Source organism: Pyxicephalus adspersus, chromosome 4 (assembly GCF_032062135.1).
Source record: "Pyxicephalus adspersus chromosome 4, UCB_Pads_2.0, whole genome shotgun sequence".
Taxonomy (NCBI): Eukaryota; Metazoa; Chordata; class Amphibia; order Anura; family Pyxicephalidae; genus Pyxicephalus; species Pyxicephalus adspersus.
This window is the reverse complement of record NC_092861.1, coordinates 100,839,206-100,860,354: the sequence shown is the minus strand read 5'-3', so window position 1 is coordinate 100,860,354 and position 21,149 is coordinate 100,839,206. Positions and strand designations below refer to the sequence as shown.

The window sequence follows — 21,149 nt, the reverse complement described above, 5'->3', positions numbered from 1 at the left end:
GTTCTTCATCCTGTTCCAGAAGATAATTCTTGTAGTCATCTGGGAATGAGTGGCGCAGTTCCCGTAGCAGATTCTCATGTGAAATGTTGTCTCGGTCCAACAACCAATCCTTACACCACATTCGCCGCTTCTTCTCAACGTCCTCCTCTTCAAGCAGACATACCAAAGCAAGAGCTGTTTGTTCGTACACAGTATTCACTTCCTGTGGTGCACGTCACTTCCTGTATCGTTCAAACGATTGCATCTATCGTGTGTACAATATCTTTGAACGATCGTGTCGTTATCTGTATGTACAGGATCGGTGCTATACGATCGTTCGAAGTAATCTTGCAGGATCGTTCGTCATTCGTTTACCAATGATAATAATTGAAAGTGTGTACGCAGCTTTAAACCATCTCCTTTCTAGTCATCCCCAGAGCAGTTCATCCTTTCCTACTCGGGTTGCCCTGGCTCTACAAACATGCTCCAGTTAATGAATGGAGTTCAGGAGACATACTTTCTTGGAGTGCCACCTGCTTTCAGGAATATCTTCCCAGGTTACTTCCTTTCCAGCAAATCTGCTCGTCTGCTGCTTGCCTGCTGCCTGGCTTGCCAAGACCTTACTGGGGGAGACGCTACCACAACACCGTCCTTAGGATTGCACCATTGATCTGGTCCCCAGGTCTTCTCCTCCTCGGGGTAGAGTGTACCTCCTTTCCATCCCTAAAACAGTTGCCATGCCAGAATACATTCGGGAGAATTTGGAGAGGGGCTTTATTCGCAAATTGTCATCCCCAGCAGGTGCGGGGTTCTTCTTAGTCCAAAAAAAGGATGGTTTCCTACGTCCCTGCATCGATTAGAGGTTTAAAGGTTTTAAAGGTTTAAAGAGGTTTTGTAAACAATATTTTCCGTGATCTCCTCCATATCTGCGTGGTCGTTTATCTGGATGACATCCTAGTCTATTCTAATGATCTGCCTACTCACCGTGATCATGTCAAGACAGTCCTGCAACGGCTTCGGGTAAATAGACTCAATGCCAAGTTGGAGGAATGCCAGTTTGAGCTCTCTTGAGGTCCCATTTTTAGGCTACATTGTCTCAGCAGAGGGTTTATGTATGGATCCCCAAAAACTTTCAGCTGTGCTTGAGTGGCCACAACCACTAGGGCTAAAACCCATTCAGAGATTACTTGGTTTTGTAAATTATTATCACCAGTTCATTAAAAACTATTCTACATTAATTGCCCCAATTACTTCTATGACCAAGAAGGGGTGCAATTTTATAGTCTGGTCACCGGAAGCACTTTAGGCCTTTCAATCCCTGAAGAAGGCCTTTCCGTCAGCTCCTGCTTTGGTGCGCCCAGACACCTCTCAGCCCTTCTTCTTAGAAGTGGATGCTTCTTCTGTTGGAGTTGGCGCAGTCGTATCTCAGAATTATGCTTCAGGCAAGCTAAAATCCTATGGTTTTTTTCTCAAAAACGTTCTCTCCTGCAGAGAACAACTACACCATTGGGGACCGTGAGTTACTCGCAGTCAAGCTTGCCCTGGAGGAATAGCGCCATTTGCTAGAAGGAGCTCGACATCCAGTGACCATTTGCACAGATAACAAGAATCTGCAGTATTTACAGACTGCTCAATGCTTGAACCCCCGTCAAGCCCGTTGGGCACTCTTCTTCTCCATATTTGATTTTGTGCTCACCTATCGCGCATGCCCTGTCCTGTTCCTTTGAAAAGGAGGATCCAGAACCAGAACCAGCCTTTATCACTGACCCTGCCCAAATTGTGCCTATGGCCCCAGTCCGACTGGACCAGATCCCTCCTAGGAAGTCATTTGTTTAAAAGGGCCAGCGCCCTTTGATCGTCCAATGGGGACATGCTTCTGGGTGTGCTGTCACAATGGGCATAACAAAACCTTCGAGCTAATCAGCCGCAAGTAATGGTGGCCAAATCTGAGACAAGACGTGAGTGACTTTGTGGCTGCTTGCACTGTGTGTGCTCAGCACAAGGTGCCTCGCAGATCCCCCGACGGTCCTTTACAGCCTAATCCTTTACATCCTCTAATGGGTTTAACACAATTTGGGTAGTGGTGGATAGGTTCTCTAAAATGGCCCATTTTATCCCTCTACCTGGTCTTCCCTCGGCTACCATCTTGACAAAGATCTTCCTAAAGAAGTCATTCGTCTGCACGGGTTGCCATCTTGTGTCGGATCAGGGGGTCCAATTCACATCCGGCTTCTGGAGAGTCCTCTGTCGACTATTGGACATTAAATTGGACTTATCGTCTGCCTACCATCCTCAGTCTAATGAGTAAATGGAGCGAATAAATCAGTCACTAGAACAGTATCCTTGCATTTACGTCAGCTCCCAGCAAAACAACTGGTCTGACCTCCTGCCTTGGGCTGAACTTGCCGACAACAACCACTCGATTTCTATCCACAGGTAAGAGTCCCTTCTTCATTTTCTCTGGTTGTCACCCCAGGCTCCCTTCTCCAGTCCCACCTTCTTCTGACATACCTGCTGCAGCTGTTACCGCTGACAGCATTCAAGCAAGTTTGGAGGAAGGTTCAAAAGAGTTTGTAAGGCTCTTCTTTACGCTACAAGAAAAGGGGTGATAAGAAGAGAACTTCTGCCCCTCAGTTTTTTTCCAGGTGACAAAGTATGGCTCTCCTCCAAGTATATCTGCCTGCGACTGCCATCTCCCAAGCTTGCTCCTCGCTTCATTGGTCCTTTTTTTGTACTGTCATAAATCAATCCAGTCACTTACAAGTTAAAACTACCTTCATCTTTTAATATTCACAATTCTTTTCATGTATCACTTCTCAAGCCAGTTATTTCAACAGATTATCCAAGAAGATTAAACCTCCTGGTCCTGTTTCTGCTGCCTTGGAAGAAGAGTACGAGATTGACCAGATTCTAGACTCCAGACTTGTCCAGGGTTCCTTACAGTACCTAGTTCATTGGAAGGGCTATGGCCCTGAGGAACGCTCTTCAGTCCCATGTAAGGATCTCCATGCTCCCCATCAGCCCCCAAGCCTGGGGGGTGGGTGTTATGGTGGGGGCCCTAAGGGGGGGGTTACTGTCACAGATCCCTGCAGGTCCAAGGGATCTGTGCCTCCTTCTTGATCACCCTCTTTGCAGTGCCCTGCTGCCAGCAACATCTCTGCCTTTGGATCCAACACACTGAGTACTTCCTGTTCCAAGTCAGGTGATTCTCTGTCAGCTGCTCCCTTGCCTCAGAGAACCAGGGTATTTCCCAGATGCACTCCCTCTGCTGGCAAACATCTGAATAACACCTAAGAATATCTAACCAACAGCACTCCCTGCTAGTGGGATTGATGTCTGCGGCTCGCTTGATCCAGGCCCATCACCTGACATTGCCTTCCTGACCTGCCTGAACAAGGAGTTCCTTTGGCTCTGCTTCCAGGTTCCTGTTGTTTGTTTCTCCAGATTCTTCATGTACTGACCCCAGCTTGTTTCCTGACTATGCTTGTTTGCTGCCCATCCTGACCTCTCGCCTGTTTCCTGACCAACCTTGTTCGCTGCCTGCCCTGACCATTTGGTTTGTCTGACTACTCTTTTGGATTTCCCTTTGGCACCTAGTTTTGTTCCTGTCTGTCTGTCAGCAGTCACCTGCCTCAGCATGCACGGGGGCCGCAACCTGGCAGTTGCTGGCAGTGCAACATCCTCGCCTCTAAAGGGTCTGGTGAAGACCAGGCAGCTGCTTAGATTCTGCGCCTTGTGCACATCTGTGCCAACCGAGCAGGTGACACAGAGAGTCCACCGTCCTGCCTCTCAGTATCGTGACAGTGTGCTTACCACATCTGCAACACACAGAACTCATATGTGGGTATATTTTGGTCAGTATGTTCGGGGTTCTGTACCACCTGGTGAGCAGTTTATAATTTGTCTCTTGATAAAGGAGGTTTAATCTTCTTCAGTATCGTAACAGTGTGCTTACCACATCTGCAACACACAGAACTCGTATGTGGGTATATTTTGGTCAGTATGTCCGGGGTTCTGTACCACCTGGTGAGCAGTTTATAATTTGTCTCTTGATAAAAGAGGTTTAATCTTCTTCAGTATCGTAACAGTGTGCTTACCACATCTGCAACACACAGAACTCGTATGTGGGTATATTTTGGTCAGTATGTCCGGGGTTCTGTACCACCTGGTGAGCAGTTTATAATTTGTCTCTTGATATCAGTTGCTAATGGAGACGAAACACTCTTCTTAACTCACAACTCATCACCAACATTCCCAAATGCACCACATTTTTCTTCACTAAACCAAGGCGCTTGTTTAATTACATATATTGTCTGCATCATGGTCTAATCATGTCATCATCACTCAAGGGTCTAGGGAAATGGTCTGGTTAAGTCCACTGGGAGAAAAGGGGGACTCTGTGGGAGCTATTCTTTGTCTTCATCTCTGGCGATTTCTTCAGGGCCACAGGATCATCATAAGCAAGGAATACACATTCACTAATCATTCATACACTCTCGGTTCTTAGTTCCCTTCCAAGGGCGGAGTATAGAGGAGGGATTAGATTACCGATACAATACTAATGAATAAACTAATATTTTAAAAATAATTGCAAAAACATTATCACACAAAGTTCAGTGTACCCACATCTTTTGATCATGCAAGTACTACTGATATATATTCCCTTGCTATAGTTTCTGTATATCAGGATCTCTGCTTGACTGTAAAGCCTTTATTTTATGAACAAACTTTACAATCAACTTGTCTCTCTACCTTTATAGGTAGGCCTTATATAAATGTCAGATACGTCAACATGTAAATTTGTATCAATGACAAAACCACAGCAAAAAAGGTACTACCACCACATGAATCAGAGTATTCAAAACCCTATTTACTTTATTGAAATGCTTAAATATCTTAATTTTCTTTTGATTGTAGTATACTACTATGGTGGCAGTAGCACCCTTTTGCTGTAGCCATCTCAGGAGGTTTTCATATATGTCCCATCCTGTCAACCGCTCTTGCAGCTTCCTTCCCATACCCAGTGCCAGTAATCCTAGAAAAAGGACTAATGTAGTTAAGATTAAGGGACAGATTGGTAATGCTTGGGTTTACATATTTACATCTTTCAATATTTCCATTGGTGTTTGGATTTCAGAGATATTGCACATAGTACCCAATGCCCCTCTTGCTACTGTCATGTCCACCGAACAACCGTGTTCCATGATCAGGGTCCTAGTGGCGTTCTCTAGGACAAAGAAACAATCCCTTCTATGCCCTAACTACTTTACTGGTAATTCATACCTTGCCACAATCTCCCAATTCAGAATACAAATCGAAGAATCTTCCCAACCACTTTATCAATTGTAGTCAATCCTCCATGTTAAACCAAAACAAAAATATGCAATAGCTTTGGAGCTCACTATTACATTGTGGCAACCTATGAATATTATTAGTTCATAAACTTGAAATCTTGCAGATCCCCCCTTGTGAGCGAACATAAAGCATACCTAAACTCACAATTTTCACTTTACATTAAATATGTAAAGTAAAAATTCAGTTTTTTAAGTGCAACACCCTTTTTTTAAATAAAATAAAAGGGTCGATACAGACTTTTAATTGCTTACCAGACCTTATTGATTACCAGAAAATCGAAAAGATTTATAAGAGTTCTGACCTCCAAATGATTCATTTCGTGCAGCATGCACATTGGAGGTGGCATTCACTGTTCTTCTACACTGAGGAGTAATCTCCTCCTTACTTGTGTGTGGGGACTGCAAAACTTGCTCCTTGCCTGAAGGTGCAGATAAACTCTCTAATATACCATCTGCCCTTTTCAGCTTCATAGCGAGCTGAATTCTCTCCAAACAAAGTTTTTGATTACTTCATTGTTCCCTAAGCTTGTATTTCACTTCATTCTCACACTGATTGGTCTGCACATTTGCATCTACCTTAAAACATTCTTGGTAGTGTTTTCTAATTGTGCTCCTAACTGAGCTTCCTCAGTACACCACTGAAGTTATTTCTGTTACGCAATTTCCTTCATTTTCAGTAACATTCCTAAAACATTTGCCATTGTTATTTTTTTTACGTTCTTAGATGATGGGTTGCTCTTCACACTCTTATTCTGCTTATCACATTGTATCAACAACTCTTTAAACTAATGTGGTAAAGCATCTTCTGCAACTGACTTGTAGTCTGCAGAGGAATACTTCTGGACAAATTGTGCAACTACGTCCATTGTTATGGTAATTACATACACAATGCAAGTTACTGGTAAATATTAGACTGGTATCTAGCTAGCTATAGACAAAAGAGAAAGTAACACCAAAGATACACTCACTGATACACAGCTTTTCCTACTTTTAAACTTGGTCTCTAGTCCACCAAGGAGTTCCAGACATACAAACACTTTGTGTATCCTCCTTAACACAACTGATTCCAACCCTCACACACTGATTCTTATTCAAATCACAGATCCAAGCCAGACGGATCTCCTATTGGACAGAAAGGCTATATCCTTCCCCCATGTGTAAAATATAACTATCTAACCCAAAGTTTTTCCTCAGAGATATCTGATTTTATCCTTTAAATGTACAGGGTATATCAGTTACCAAAGGATAATCAGTCTTTTACCTTGCCGGCTACACTGAACAGCTAAACAGGCCTAGTAGTCAAAAAAATTTAGTAAACAAATGCAACTCAATTACATATACTAGCTAAAAATAAGGACTTCCTATTAACCAGATACTCACGTCCGCTTACTGATGAAGTATTTCACATGATCTTCTGTTCCACTCACACCTAGATTTTTATCTCAAGAACCAGTGCAAACCTTGTCTTTAGCAGAGAGGTGTCTTCAGATATGTGCCCCTTGTCAGGGTCTGGACTTCTTTGGTTCTCAGGATGTAAGAGAAAACAGGATAGGAAATGAGTTCTACGCAGAAATTTCTCCCTTATGTTATCCCCTTTCTTGAGAGCAGTATCTTTACTAAGTCTTTATTAGCTTATTAGTCACACAGATAACAAGATATTTAGTAACAGAGAAAAAAATTAACAAGTATTCAACAATTATTCAAAATAAGCTAAATAATGATCACACAAACAAAGTAAATTAAACTTTACACAAAGAGTCCATCCTCTGTATCCTGCACCCTGGCTGGGTTTCAAGAAGATTGGGGAAAGAAAAGAGAGATAAGAAGTGTAAGAGCATATAAGAGGTGTAAGACAAAGATTTTTGTCAAATTTTATATATCTCCAGGACCCCTGGCCACCTTCAGCCACACTCAGGTGTCCTCTCACTTCCGGAAATACACTGCTCACAAGTGCCTGCTGCTATCCTCCAGTAGGTGTCACTGTTGCACTAGGGGCAAGTCCTCTGACTCAGCTGACTAGCTAGTCCAGACTCCTTTTAGGGGGTCATCAGATAGCAGTTATGTTTATAAAACCAGGCGGGATGATTGGAAAAGTCTATGAAGTAGATGCTTCCATGCACAACCCCCATACCTCATACCTGGTATGGTGTGATCTTCCTGTTCAAGGAGGTGTTATCTTTCCTTCTAGTTCTTTGGCTGCAACCCCCAGCTGGAGTCATCCTGCTAGATTTGTCCTCATTGACTTTTGAAACCCCCATCAAGGCTCACCAACAGTCATATTGAAAATATTTTTTTAAATTGAATAAGTGCTGATTTTTATTATTTTATTTTATATATTTTATTATTATTAACCTTTAATCCAAAAAAAATTACAGAAGTTTTGGCATTATTTTTCTGTTAATTTTTTCTAAAAGGGTAATGCTCTGCCTTCATAAATTTACACTCTAAACAAGGCATAGACAACTTCAGCATAGTTAAAAACTATGACCTAAATTTTATCAGTCCAACTTTTTTGAACCAATATTTTCCTCCAGATCACAGGTAGGTTTCTGTCTAGCTTTGGAACATAATAATTGATAGATCTGTAAACTGATAGATCTCATTGATATGGGTAATATAAATTGGGACTGGATTCTACCAAACCATGCTATGCTTCTCTCTACTGATCCCTAAAATGCATTTAACAGTTGGTCATGGAACTACTTGTTTTACTTCAAGACGATGAGCTTTGGCCCATATTTCATCCATAGGTACAGTGGAACAAGACAAAAGAAAGAGGTTATAATTAATTTTAATACATACAATGCTCCTCATATACCCAGTCTAGTTACTTTGTCAGAAGACTTTGTTGCACCCAAAGATTGTTTATAAATATGTAAATAGATATGTATATGTATATAGATGTATATATATATATATATATATATATATATATATATAGTACCTGATATTCCGATATGTACACTGTACATGTGGTTTTATGTACACTGTAGGAGATATCCCAATAGTTAGACTGTATAGTAAGTAGCATTAACCAATAGAGGAATGCAGGGCTAGTAATGTGATGTTTAAACATTAAACCTGTTTTATCTTTGTACTGGCCTCTGGCCCTCCTAGGGGGTCTCTCATTCCAGGACTTCACAGAAATAACAAAAAGTAATAAATACCAATACAGGGTTTGGTTTACCAAGGAACAATAAACAAACAGATGATAAAACAGATCACCAGTAGGGCCTTCAAGGGGCAATAAATCCACCAAGCCTGAGTCAGCAGAAGATGAATGCATAGTTGAACAGATGGGCTGGGGTGATGACCGAGCTGGACCTTCATGGACCCCTAAACTTAGATTCCAGCTAGAGATTCACATATCAAATTTAGTTGGGAGGTCCATCAAATTACATTAACCAATCCCAATATAGTGGGGTGTGTGTCAACTGATGGTCATCGTACAGAACAGATCCACTAACCAATCCAAGAGTCCCCAATGTTACCTAATGGGACTTAACTACCGTATTTTTTGCCATATAAGACGCAGTTTTTCTTCCCCAAAACTGGGGGGGAAAAGTTAGTGCGTCCTATACGACAAATGTGTTAAAAAAAATAATTAAAATATTATACTCACCCGATACCCGATCCTGCGTGTGTTTCTGGCTGCAGCGTGTCTCTCTTCTCTCCTCTGCCAGCATCGTGTTTTCTCCTGTCTGTAAAGCAAAGCGAAAGAAGCCGGCACAGCGCCACCTGCTGTTCCCTGTCCTAACTGCCGTACAATAGAAAAAAAGCACAGAGGGATCAGAAGGGGAATTTGAATGACAGAGTGATCAGAAGGGGAGTTTTAATGACAGAGTGATCAGAAAGGGAATTTGAAAGGTACAGAGTGATCAGAAAGGGAATTTAAATGGCACATGAGTGATCAGAAGGGGAATACCGGTATGAATGGCACATGAGTGATCAGAAGGGGAATAATCTTTCAGAATCTTTTTTTCTAGATTTTCCTCCTTTAAAATTGGGTGCGTCTTATATTCCGGAGCGTCTTATATGGCGAAAAATACGGTATATAAAAGGGGAGCTTGGATAATAACAGGGAATTTTTCAGGAATCAGGCTCCTGGGGTACCTATAAGACATTCCTGAATGCATTCCTTTATTGTCTATTATATCTCTATGTTATTGTTAACTTGTTTTGCTGTATTGTACTAACCATTGATAGATTACCTAGGGGGTTTACTACTAATAACCTTATTTCCATGTGCTGTATATATTATTGATTGAAGTTCCTATATCTGTATATCAAACAATATTGCTGTGTACTTTATGTTTCACCTTGTTATCTTAATTAAACTGTTTGAGTGACTAGCTATCATTTGTGCATTGAACCTTCTTTTATTGAATATCTATATGCATTGATAGGGAATATAACACACATTTTTATCCAGATAAATTTTCCAAAATCAACAACTTGGGAATATATATGCTAGACAAGTCACTTCTAACCAAGTTGGTTAAGTTGCGTAAGCCTTAAGTGTTGCCGACATGTTTCGCCCTGCTGGGCTTCTTCAGGGGAGTAATTGCGTAAGGACTGTACGGTATTCAGATGGTTGAAGGTAAATGATCTCAATAGCAATAGTCACCTTATTCCAGAGATGTAAATGAGGTATTTCCAGTGTTTGAATGCAATTAGATCTGGTTGAGAATAAAAAACTCAATATGAAACCAATTAGCCCTGTTATAGGTAATAGTAACAGAATGGAGATCCTTCTTATTTGTTAAATGGTATAATGGTTGTAAAGTGGCGCTCCAGTAACCTATGGGATAGATGCGCCTGATAAGAGAGGGCTTAAATCCCACAGTTTGAAAGAGAGCTGGGCTTGCATCTGTGTATAGGTAGCACGTTTAGTCCCGCCGCGGGTACTGACAGCGTTCAGGCACCCTGAGGTCCCTGCGTGTCTGAATGCTGTCAGCATATGCAAAACAGTCTTCTTTAGAATTTCCTCAGGACATGACATGATTGAATTCCAATTTTGGGTTCAAAAACAGAAACCCCTTGAGAGAATTCTGATGCTGTCAAATTTTTCATTTATTACATCTAAACTCAAAATAGGTGTTGAATATGGATATTATCTGCCTAAATATCTATAATATATGACCCTATCCATGCACATATACCGTATATTCAGTAAATGAAGGTTCATGCACAAATAATAGCTAGTCACTCAAACAGTTTAATTAAGGAAGTTGAAACATAAAATACACCGCAATATTGGTTGATATAGATATAGGAACTCCAATCAACAAAATATAGAGTAAATTAAAATAATGTTGTTAGTAGGCATCCCTATAGTAATCTAATGAAGCTTAGTACATAGCCCTGCAATTACCATACAGCTAAACAACATAACAATACCATAGACAAAACAGGAATGCATTCAGGAATATCTTATAGCTACCTGTTAAGATGTTAATGGTTACCCCAGGAGCCTGCTTCCCTAATAAGAGAACGGCACAGAACAGAACTCCATTTTCTCAATTCCCATTTTTATATAGTTTATTCCTATTGGGTTACATTTGGGATCTTGGATTGTTTACTGGGTGTGATCTGTAGGACACCTATTGGCTGACACATTCACCTAGCTATGGATTGGGTAATTCAAACCTAAGGAATTTTATAGACCTCCCAGCTAATTTGATATGGGAAGCTGGAGTCGAAGTGTCTGAAGTTTGATGTGGAAACCAGGTGGGGTCATCTAATCTAACGGGTGGTCCGCGGCTCTGGCTAGTGCACCCCCCAGCGGGGTCAGGAGGAGGACCCTGCTTGGGGGAGTGTACCGGCCAGAGCCGTGGACTATCTCACGCGTATAGATTGCAGGGGTGGTGGGCGGGTTGTGTTTCTGGACACAACCCACCTATTCTCCTATCACAGGCTCAGATCTGTGATGGGAGAGTAGGCGGGTTCTGGCATCATGACGTCACTTTGGGGAAAGTTTCTTTCTTTTTGAGTACCACCCTCCCCCCCTTGCATTGGCGGTTCAGAGCTGGTAAATTTAGTGGTTTGTGGGTCCAAAAAGGTTGGTGACCATTGCTATAGTGTATGTATAACCAGGGGAATATAGGGTACCATATATACATATCTACAGAAAATCTTATTGTGCAACAATACGGTTCCTTTCATATTGGTCTACCCTTTTATTGAGAACTAGTGAAATTCAACTGAAATGACCAAAGGCCAAAAAGTTCCATAATGTATCATACCTTGTGTCCCTTGTTTCCCTAGCAAACTTTTTTGTTCTTGACTTGGGAGTTATAGGACTTGCAGAATGTAATTTACAATCTAAATTTTCACTCATCTCATCTCTGGCTGAGGTCAAAAACAAATCCAAGTTACACTGATATATGGTACTAGGGTTTTTAGCTAAACCTTGTTTGGCTCCCACGTTGTTTTCATGAATGTGGTCAGAGAAATATGATTTATCATATTTGGTACTGCTAGCGACTCACGTAACTAGCTACATTTTGGAAGATGTCTGCCCTAGCTGTTGACCATGGCAAGTCAAGGTTGAACTGGATAAGAAATGATAACCTTTCTTCCGATTTCAATAATAACAACTCCCTCTTTCACAAGTCATAGGACCTGTGGTTAATCTAGGTAGTATCCTATATTAAACAACAGCTAATCCATAGCTGAAGGGATATACCCATTTCTCTTTCTTGTTTTCTTGCTCCCTTGTTTAACTTTTCATTCTTAACTTCTCCTAGTTCTTCTCTGCCAAGCCTCTACATACGATATATCCTAATGATCTACTATAGTTAAAATAAGTTATAAAGTCTATGATTGCCCTATTGGTTGGGGAGAACTGGGCTGTTTTGTTTTTTTAAGTCTGGTGTCTTTGTTGAACTTTATTATATGCTATGCAATACCAATATCTATATTGTGATTCTTTAAAACTCAATAAAAAAATTGAACTAAAAAGAAATGTAATGGCAGCAGACCTTATAAGTTTTATTTTAAATGCCTTTTTAAGTACAAGGTGATAGTAATAATATTGAATTTGACCCTGTCTATCTTTAATGGGCATTGTTGTTAACCAAATTTACAAGATTTTTTTTTTTTTACATGCGTTTTTTATTGAATGCTTGAGGTAACTGTATACTAAAATTTACATTTGAGAATCAGACTTTGGTGTATTCTTTGTCCAGACTGCATTTTTCAGTTTGCAAATTTGTCTTTTGGGATATGTCAGGGTGACATTTCCTGTGCAGATATGAACCCCTATCTGTGGATTTAAAATGAAATTGGGTAATGATTTTGCCTGTAGTGTCCTGCAAAAGCACAAGATATAGATATATGAAAGATGTGGTACCAACCACATTTTTTTTCAGGAAAAATAGATTTGTGACTGGTGGCAAAATTCTACAAACAGGTGTACAGTATGCGTATGTTTATCCCATATGGCATCAAAATTAGGGGGCCCACCATTCATTCTATAATAACAGTGCTATATCAAGGCCATTAACTCAGTAAACATGCATGACGTCAATTTGCCAGAAACTAAAATGGACAGCTGAGTTCATCTGAGTCACGTGAATTCTGCTCCGCCTACATTCTTCTTCATTCAGTTTGAGAGGTTTCACGGTTTAGTGTTCAGCCCTCACTGTAAAAACATCTAGTGAGTTTCCTACTGACTGGATATTGGTAGTGTGACATGGGTGTAGGGAGTTTGCATCCAGAGAACGGTGACTACTGCTAACAGCAAAAAGCGGAAAGCGTCCCTTTTTCTCTTCCCGATACTGGACCCCGACATGGCGGCACCACTAGCTCAGTTCGATGAGGACTGGCAGGACTTTTACGAGTTTCGTCCACAGTCCAGCTCTGGCGACGCCATGTCTAGTTTGGACAAGGTGAATTCTAATACTGAAAGCAAGAAGCCATGCAGCCAAGGAGGGCTGAGTACCATAGAGGACCTGGCAGAACTGGACAACAGCTTCACTGTAGACATCATGGGAGGTTTTAAGTCCATGGAGGACCTGGTTAATGACTTTGATGAGAAGCTTACTGTTTGTTTTCGCAATTACAGCACTGATACCGGGAACATCGCCCCTGTCAGGCCCATTACCGAGGAGGGCATCATGAAAGATGATGAGTGAGTGCTTGAAGCCTGTTGTATGTATTTCTTGCTGTACGTTTCTTATTCAGGGTGCATGAGCAGTGCGGGATCTATAGGTGATGTATATATGAGGGAAAGTAATTAAAGCGTACCTATACTCAGAATTTTCACTCAGCATCTCAGGCATACGTAGAAGGAGCTTTTTTGCTGTAAGAGAAAAATTTGTCGATCTCATGCATGCGCAGAGATCGGCAAAATTTTTTTTCATCCTACGCCATGTGATCTTGTGCTTGGGTCGGGTGACGTAGGATGAAGAACCTGAAAGAGAAGACGAAGATGGCGGCGCCCGGAGCGCCGGCTCTGGGACGGATGACGTGGGACCAGATGCTGGAGTGATTAAACTGCCCTGCGGGATTGAAGGTAAGTGTGTTTTTGTTTTTGTTTTTGAGTACAGTTCCTCTTTAAGTTGCACCATACAGATACAGGTTATGCAATATAATACCCGGAGTATTATGTAGTGTGCTTTTTTTCATATTGCACAGAAAATATGAATTTTATTATATAGCGCAATAATGCTTTTAAGGTAAGTCTTTAAGAGCTGCTGACTGTTTAAGTGTCTTTGCATCCTAAAACAGAATTTTACACCTATAAAGTTTTTTTTTTTTCTTTTTAAAGCTCTCAATCACTCCACAATCCTAGTTCAGTAGACCCTGTGCTGTCCCATCTTCCTTCTTTCTGGCGTGGGGGGGTCCAGTTGGTGCCATATTCTTCTTTCATATTTTTCTTGCGGCAACTGATGTCACACTGTGCAGGCACGGGATAGGGTGACACTCTTTCCTCAAAATGTAAAAAAAACTATGCGCATGCATGAGATCTACACCTATTTTTCAGGAGAGCCCCTTCTGGATCAGGCCACAGCCTCCTGGGATACGAGGCATGCCATGGCAGTACAAATGGATGGGGTCCTCCCTTTCAAATAAATAAAAAAATAATTATTTTAAAGGGTGACCTATCCAGTTATATAATGCTTAAAAGCTTTAAGTAAAATATGTGTTTAACAATAATACCTGCAAACCAGAAAGCACATTCTTCTGCCCGTGCTGCAGAAAGCTACTCTAACCAACACCAGTCGCAATTTAAAGTATGTTCAGGAACGGACATTTCTCAAATTGTTTTTTCGTTGGTTCTCTGCTGCATGTAGTGGTTCCTCCCACTCTGTCTTTCCTTGTTAAATTACACCTGTTGCTATATTCGACTTAACTTGAAACTCCAGACATATAGTTAGGCATTTTTGATTTGTGTGTCAGCAAATTTAGTCCTGGTTATTTAGACTGAACTTTTAGGCTCGGCCGTCCTGGTCCTCTGTACAGTTGTAGCTGTTAGCACATTGAGTTGATAACACCCTTACAAGAAGGCAGGTGACCCTCCAAAGGTAAGATCACTGGTTGTTTTTTTCCCCTAAGACTAGTCAGACAAGTTGGCTTTCTGTGCTGTCAGTAGTGGTCCTGTCCCTAAAGTGGAACAAGACCCGTGATGCTCACCTGTCCCTGTTCTGTCACAGGGCGCTGCCATTTTCTTTCTTATTTAGAGACTATATTTGGCCATCTTGATTGGCCGAGCTTGAATGACGTACCTCTTGCTACCGTTTATTCATTACCGGCAAGAAAAGGGAAAGCCAGGATTGCTGGGTTTTTGACAGAGCGAGGAGGTGGTATTGCAGAAGGGACATCATCTGTCCCTTTCTGTAAACATGACCTGTCTGATTGTTCATCAGTATGTTATTTGCCAACAGAACTTGAAATAGATGACCTTCCTCTTGCATTGTCCTGTCACTATTATGAGGAAAAGATTTTTGATTATTTGCCCATGTATGCTTAGGTGCAAATCTGTCTGATAACAAAAGGACGGTTAGTCCTTATGGTGAGGCAGATGGATGCTTACAGTACACCTTATACAGGGGGGGGGGGGGGGGGCGTTCCTGGTTTCGCCCAGAAAGAAGGCAGAGTTTTGAAATAACACATTTATTCAACATATTCTCCCCCGGAGACTGATGCACTTGGTACAGTGTAGTTGCAGCTTTTCTGGACCGTTCAAATAAGTCCTTTGGTTGGGCCGCTGCACTCTCTCCAATTCAACAATGTCCTTTTTGTGAACTAGTGCCCAGAACTGGACTCCATATTCCCGATGTGGTCTGACCAATGCTTTGTACAGGGGCAGGATAATGTCTCCATCTCTGCAGTCTTTTAATACAATAAAGTATTTTACTAGCTTTAGATATTGCAGCTTTGCATTGTATGCTGTTATTTAGTCTATGATCTACCAGAACCCCCTGATCCTTTTTCCATTTCTGACTCCTCCAAATGTAATCCCCCTAGACAGTATGAAGCATGCATGTTGTTAGCTCCCAAGTGCATAATTTTACATTTATCTGTAATAAATGTCATTTGCCACTTGGCTGCCCAATCAAACAGTACATCCAGGTCTGCTTGTACATTATAGACATCCTGTTTGGACTTCATTCTATTACATAGTTTGGTGTCATCTGCAAACACAGGAATGGTACTTTTAATGCCAAGCTCTAGATCATTTATAAAGATGTTAAACAGTAAAGGTCCCAACAGTGAACCCTGGGGTACACCAGTAATAACCTTGGACCATTCAGAGTATGAACCAATAATTACATCTCTCTGGATGCAATCTTTAAGCCAGTTCTCTACCCATTTACAGATTGACTTTTCTAAACATATTGACCCTAACTTGCATATTAACCGTCTGTTGGGTACAGTGTCAAATGCTTTAGCAAAGTCCAAATACACTATATCAACTGCTATTCCTCTATCTACCTGTTTACTTACTTCCTCATAAAAAGAGAGTAAATTTGTTTTACAACTTCTGTCTTTCTTGAAGCCATGCTGACTATCACTTATAATATTATTTTTTAGCAGAAACACCTCTATGTGGTTGTTTATCAAACTCTCAAGGACCTTTCCAACTATGGATGTTAAACTAACAGGTCTGTAGTTACTGGTAATGACTTTGCGCCCTTTTTGAAGATAGGAACCACATTGGCCTTACGCCAATCCATCAGTACCTTGCCAGTGACTAAATAGTCTCTAAAAATTAGAAATAATGGCTTTGAAAAAACTGAGCTCAGCCCTTTTAGAACACGTGGATGTAATCCATCAGGTCAAGGTGCTTTGTCAACCTTAATTTTTCCCAGCTGTTTCTCAATCAAATCAATTCTGAGCCATTTTGACTCATTTAAGGCAGTTACACTGCTATTATGAATTTGGACTTGAGCTCTGCCATTTTCCTTTTTGTACACAGCTAAAAAAAGTGTTTAGTAAATTTGCTTTGTCTTTATTCCCAGTTACCAACCCAGTGACATCCTTTATGTCAATTGTCCAATTACTTTTGAGCCCCTAAAATGAAGTGATTGTGTAAAAAAAAAAAAAAAAAAAAAAAAAAGGCTTTAGTTCCTCACATCTTTATGCAATCTTTTTGTTCAACTCACTGAATTACAGCTAAAAAAGTCTGCAGTTCAACTGCATCTGAGTTGTTTCATTTAAAATTAATTTTGATAATGTACAGAACCAAAATTAGAAAAAACTGGTCTCTGTCCAAATATTTGTGGACCTCACTATGATTTACAGACCACAGTTTATGGTATGTGCACATTTATAACATATTCTGTATTAACATGCCAGGTAATTTTATGTTCGGACAACCACCAAAGCATCCAATTTCTTCTAGAGTTTTCTTCTTCTAGAGTCTTTTATTTTTATTATTTTCATAATATTTTGTTAATTTACATTTTTTTTCACCTCAGAATCTGGAATGCTTTGAATGACAACTATGGCAATGTAATGCCCGTGGATTGGAAATATTCTCATACAAGAGCATTGCACTTACCAACACTAAACCTTGTGGAAAAAGCTGTAAGTATGTGAACAGACTGTTAGTGGCCAATTTTCTTTTAGAGCTACTTTACGTTTTTGTGCATGCAGTAACATTCGTGCATATATAAAAAAATAAAATGTCAAACCTAAGATAAAACTTTTCTTCCTCTCACTGGTGTGGAGGAGAAGCTTGGTTTATAGGTGACTGCCATCTTTATAAAATTGTCTGCCTGTCCCTAAAATGTCATTATTAGGATACTTGAGGCTACTATTACAGTTCTTTTGAAGGGGATTCTGCAACAGTGTTGCTCATCTACCATAGAGGTATTTAATCTGGCTGGAATACTCTTTGCATCAAGCAAGGATTCACATTATAGCATGACATGGTATGGTATGGTTTAAATTGTGAAAACACTTACAAGTTAAACATTTTGAATTGCTAATCTGGTATCTTTGAATCATCCATATTACATATTCTTTTTTTTTTTTAAATTGTATTTTTATTAAACAATTTTTCAGACATGCAAATATGAACAAAAGAAAAAAAAAAGAAGAAAATAAAACATACAAAAGAACAATTATACAATTATAGTAGGATACAGATCCACTTTCAAGAGCAGTTGTTCTATATAGATGCAATACAAACAAGTAAGTTAGCCAGGAGTCCGTCGATAATAGCAGTGCAATTTTCCTTACAAATATATGGAAAAAAAATCAGAGTACCACAAATCTTGGAGACAGACAGTAGGTCTAAAGATTTAGAGCTGGATATATCTGAGTCTACAGTTGGTCCCAGTAAATATTTCAAAAGGTGTGGTAAATCCAACACTCCTCAGGTCCGGAGGTTGCCCGATATTTGAATGTCAACCTGTAGTCAGTTGAGTCAAAGTAAGGAGGACATTATCTGCGTACAGTGAGACTTTATAAGACTACCCCCGTACTGGAACTTCGTGAATTTTGGGATTGGCTCTAATATTAGCAGCTAGAGGCTCAATGCACAGGGTAAAGAGCAGAAACAATAGTGGGCAACCCTGTCAGGTTTCATTTTTTATAGGGAACACTGTGAAAGAGGCATGTGGCACCTTGACTGAGACCATAAAGGACCTGTATAAAGATTTGAGCACCCGAACGAAGGGTCCGGAGAAGCCTATTTGATTAAAGGTAGAAAACATGAAAGGCCAGCTAAGGAGGGCAAAGACCTTTTCTGCATCTAGGCTGGGATCCAATGATGGAGTTCTATGTTTATTGAGGATATCAATAACAATAATTACCCTCCTGGTGTTGTCGTTTGCATGGGATAAAACCCGTCTGATCTCCATGTATGAGAAACGGGAGAATTTAAGACAATCTATTCGCCAAGAACTTGTGTAAATTTTCGGGTCAGAATGCAATAGTTCTATGGGCGTGTAGTTTGTACAGTCCATCGGATCCTTGCCCAGTTTGGGTACTACAGTGATATGGGAGCTTAACATGGAAAAAGACATCGGCTTTCTCTTCTTAAAGTCATTAAATAAATCTACCAGCTATGGTAGAAGATCGGGTAAAAAGGTTTTATAGTAAAGGCAGGGCAAGCCGTCCGGGCCAGGGGCTTATTGGATGGCAGCTGTTTAATCACGTTGGATATTTCTTCCTCAGTAATAGGGCTATTAAGCTGCTTAAGATGGTCCTTGTTGAGCTGAGGCAAGTCTGTGCCCGCTAGATAGGAATCTATTGTTGTCTGCAAGAATGCTCCAAGGGAGAACTGAGTTTGATGCACCATTTGGCAGAGCAGGGTATAGTATGATTTAAACCGGGAGGCTATGTGGGACGGGTCATATCTCACTATGCCCCTGTCGTCTCTAATAGCCATAGGTGAGGAATTAGTTTGTGCATCCCGCAGTTTGTGTGCCAGAATTGTGTCTGCCTTTTTCCCTTTATGATAATATAATTGACTTGTGCACTGCATTTTCCAACTGACCTTCCTTAGCTCCAGGGCCCGTAGTTTGGAGCGGAGGGAAGTCACCTCCCTCGAATGGCCCAATGACGGTTTATGATCAAGTTTTTTCCACAGTGGCTAATGCTTACAAAATGAGGGTATGTTGTAGCTTAGAGTCCAAGTTGTAGAGTTAAGCGCCACTGGTCCCTTGTTGTCTTTAAAGTATTGTTGTATACCCGTAGTTATGGCTGATTTGGTATCTGAATTTGAAAAAACACCCAGCAATGCTGTCACCTTCTACCACTAAAACTGGCAAAAGGCTGTTGAGGTTGCAGTGTGGTTACTGCTTACTCGAAGCAGCTGCCTTGAGTAAGAGAGGAACAGGCGGGGGGAGGAGGGAGGGTTGCGAGATGCTACATATATCTTCTACCCAAAGCAGCTCAAAGTAGAATAAATGGGGATGGCAGTTGACAACCAGTGCTGCAGTGCAAGCATACAGTAGCTGGCTTGTTACCAGCCAATGGTAGCTGTGTGTAATTGCTGTCTCCCACTGAAGGTCTAAACCCACCTTTATTCAGCAAACCTACACCCTGGTACACCAGGGCTATGCTGTGGGCAACAAATAGTTCATGATCTAAGCTGTAGTAAAGGTCAGCCAGAGCTACTGTTTTAGTTCTGCTGGCAGGCTTCCAGTGCTAGATACTTATTTAACAAAAGCAACAATGTGTATACATTGTCCTGTTTCTCTGAGCAGAGTTGTTTGCTACTCTCTCATTGACAGCTCTTTGAACCTGGGATTGAGCAGCTGTGTGAATACAGCCAGCTACCAGGGCAAAAAGGGAAAACTGCCTGAGTGATCGGGCCAGCAAATTACAGAGTATGCTGTACTACATCCTAGTTTCAAGCACAGCGATTGTCCTTTGGCCGTTGGGTGTTGGCACACAGCTTTTGCACTTTTATATTGTTTTAATTTTTTTTAGGGAATATTCTATATTTGTTCTTCCAAACAGAATATAATACTACCCAAAATGTTAACTGCTTTTTTTTCCTTTAATTTAGACAAATGACAGTTTAAATCTTGACCTTTCTGATGATGAAGAGCTAAGAGAACAACTAGACATGCATTCAATCATTGTGTCATGCATAAATGAAGAGCCTCTCTTTACAGCTGAGCAGGTAAGTTCATGATCTCCCATTTCTGTTTTTATGGATGTTGCCAATTATTTTCTTTCCTAAACAGGCTAATCAAAGCACAACCTAAATAATGTGATATAAGAAAAAACAACTCCGTACATAGTCCTACTCTATTGTTTGTTGAGGGACACCGCATTCTACCTAAAATAGGAAGTACATAGGTAAAGTTAAGATGCATTTTGGGAGTTGTTTGTTTGCCTGCCTGTTGGGTTGTCTGCTTGACTGTCAGTTTTTTGTTTTAAAAAGCTTTTTTTTTCACCTGCTGACATCTACAGGGGAGTGGTCAAGGTTTCACAGGTGTTTTAAGTTCTGGGCAGACTCACCTTGAGCTTGCTCACTCCTGGTTCGTGAAACAAGTGGCTGGTTATAAGTGGAGTTAGAAAACAGAGGAGTCTAAAAACAAAAGGAGTTGAATCCTTATAGTAACCACAAACTGTACTTAAGCTCTTATAACTCCTTGTAAACAAACATTGTACCTAGGAAAATAATAAGTGGTAGAAAGGTGGAAAGTTTTGTTCAGTGCAAAGTCTGCCATGTGCACAAATAGAGCAAGAGCTCCTAGGTGAATCATGCTGTGAGAGATGTGAGCAAGTCCCCCTTCCGGTATCTCCCACTGGATAGCTGGAGAAGCGCATTGCAACACTGAAATCAGTCGATCACCTTGAGAGGGTTCTCCTGCTCACTGAGCAGCTAGTTAATGGGTTAGATGT

General features: G+C 40.7%; 1 protein-coding gene across 3 annotated transcripts in view; it reads left to right on the top strand.

Moving 5' to 3' along the window:
• The first annotated feature begins 12,929 nt into the window (after nt 1-12,929).
• Nucleotides 12,930-21,149, top strand: part of FEZ2 (fasciculation and elongation protein zeta 2) — a 76,105-nt gene continuing 67,885 nt past the window's right edge. For 2 of the 3 annotated variants that reach the window (XM_072409165.1, XM_072409167.1), the window contains exons 1-3: nt 12,930-13,467; nt 17,261-17,369; nt 20,305-20,421. In XM_072409165.1, the coding sequence (XP_072265266.1) occupies nt 13,127-13,467; nt 17,261-17,369; nt 20,305-20,421 (567 nt within the window). In that variant the 5' untranslated portion in view covers nt 12,930-13,126. The remainder of the gene's footprint in view (nt 13,468-17,260; nt 17,370-20,304; nt 20,422-21,149) is intronic. The other variant, XM_072409166.1, reaches the window with a different exon arrangement.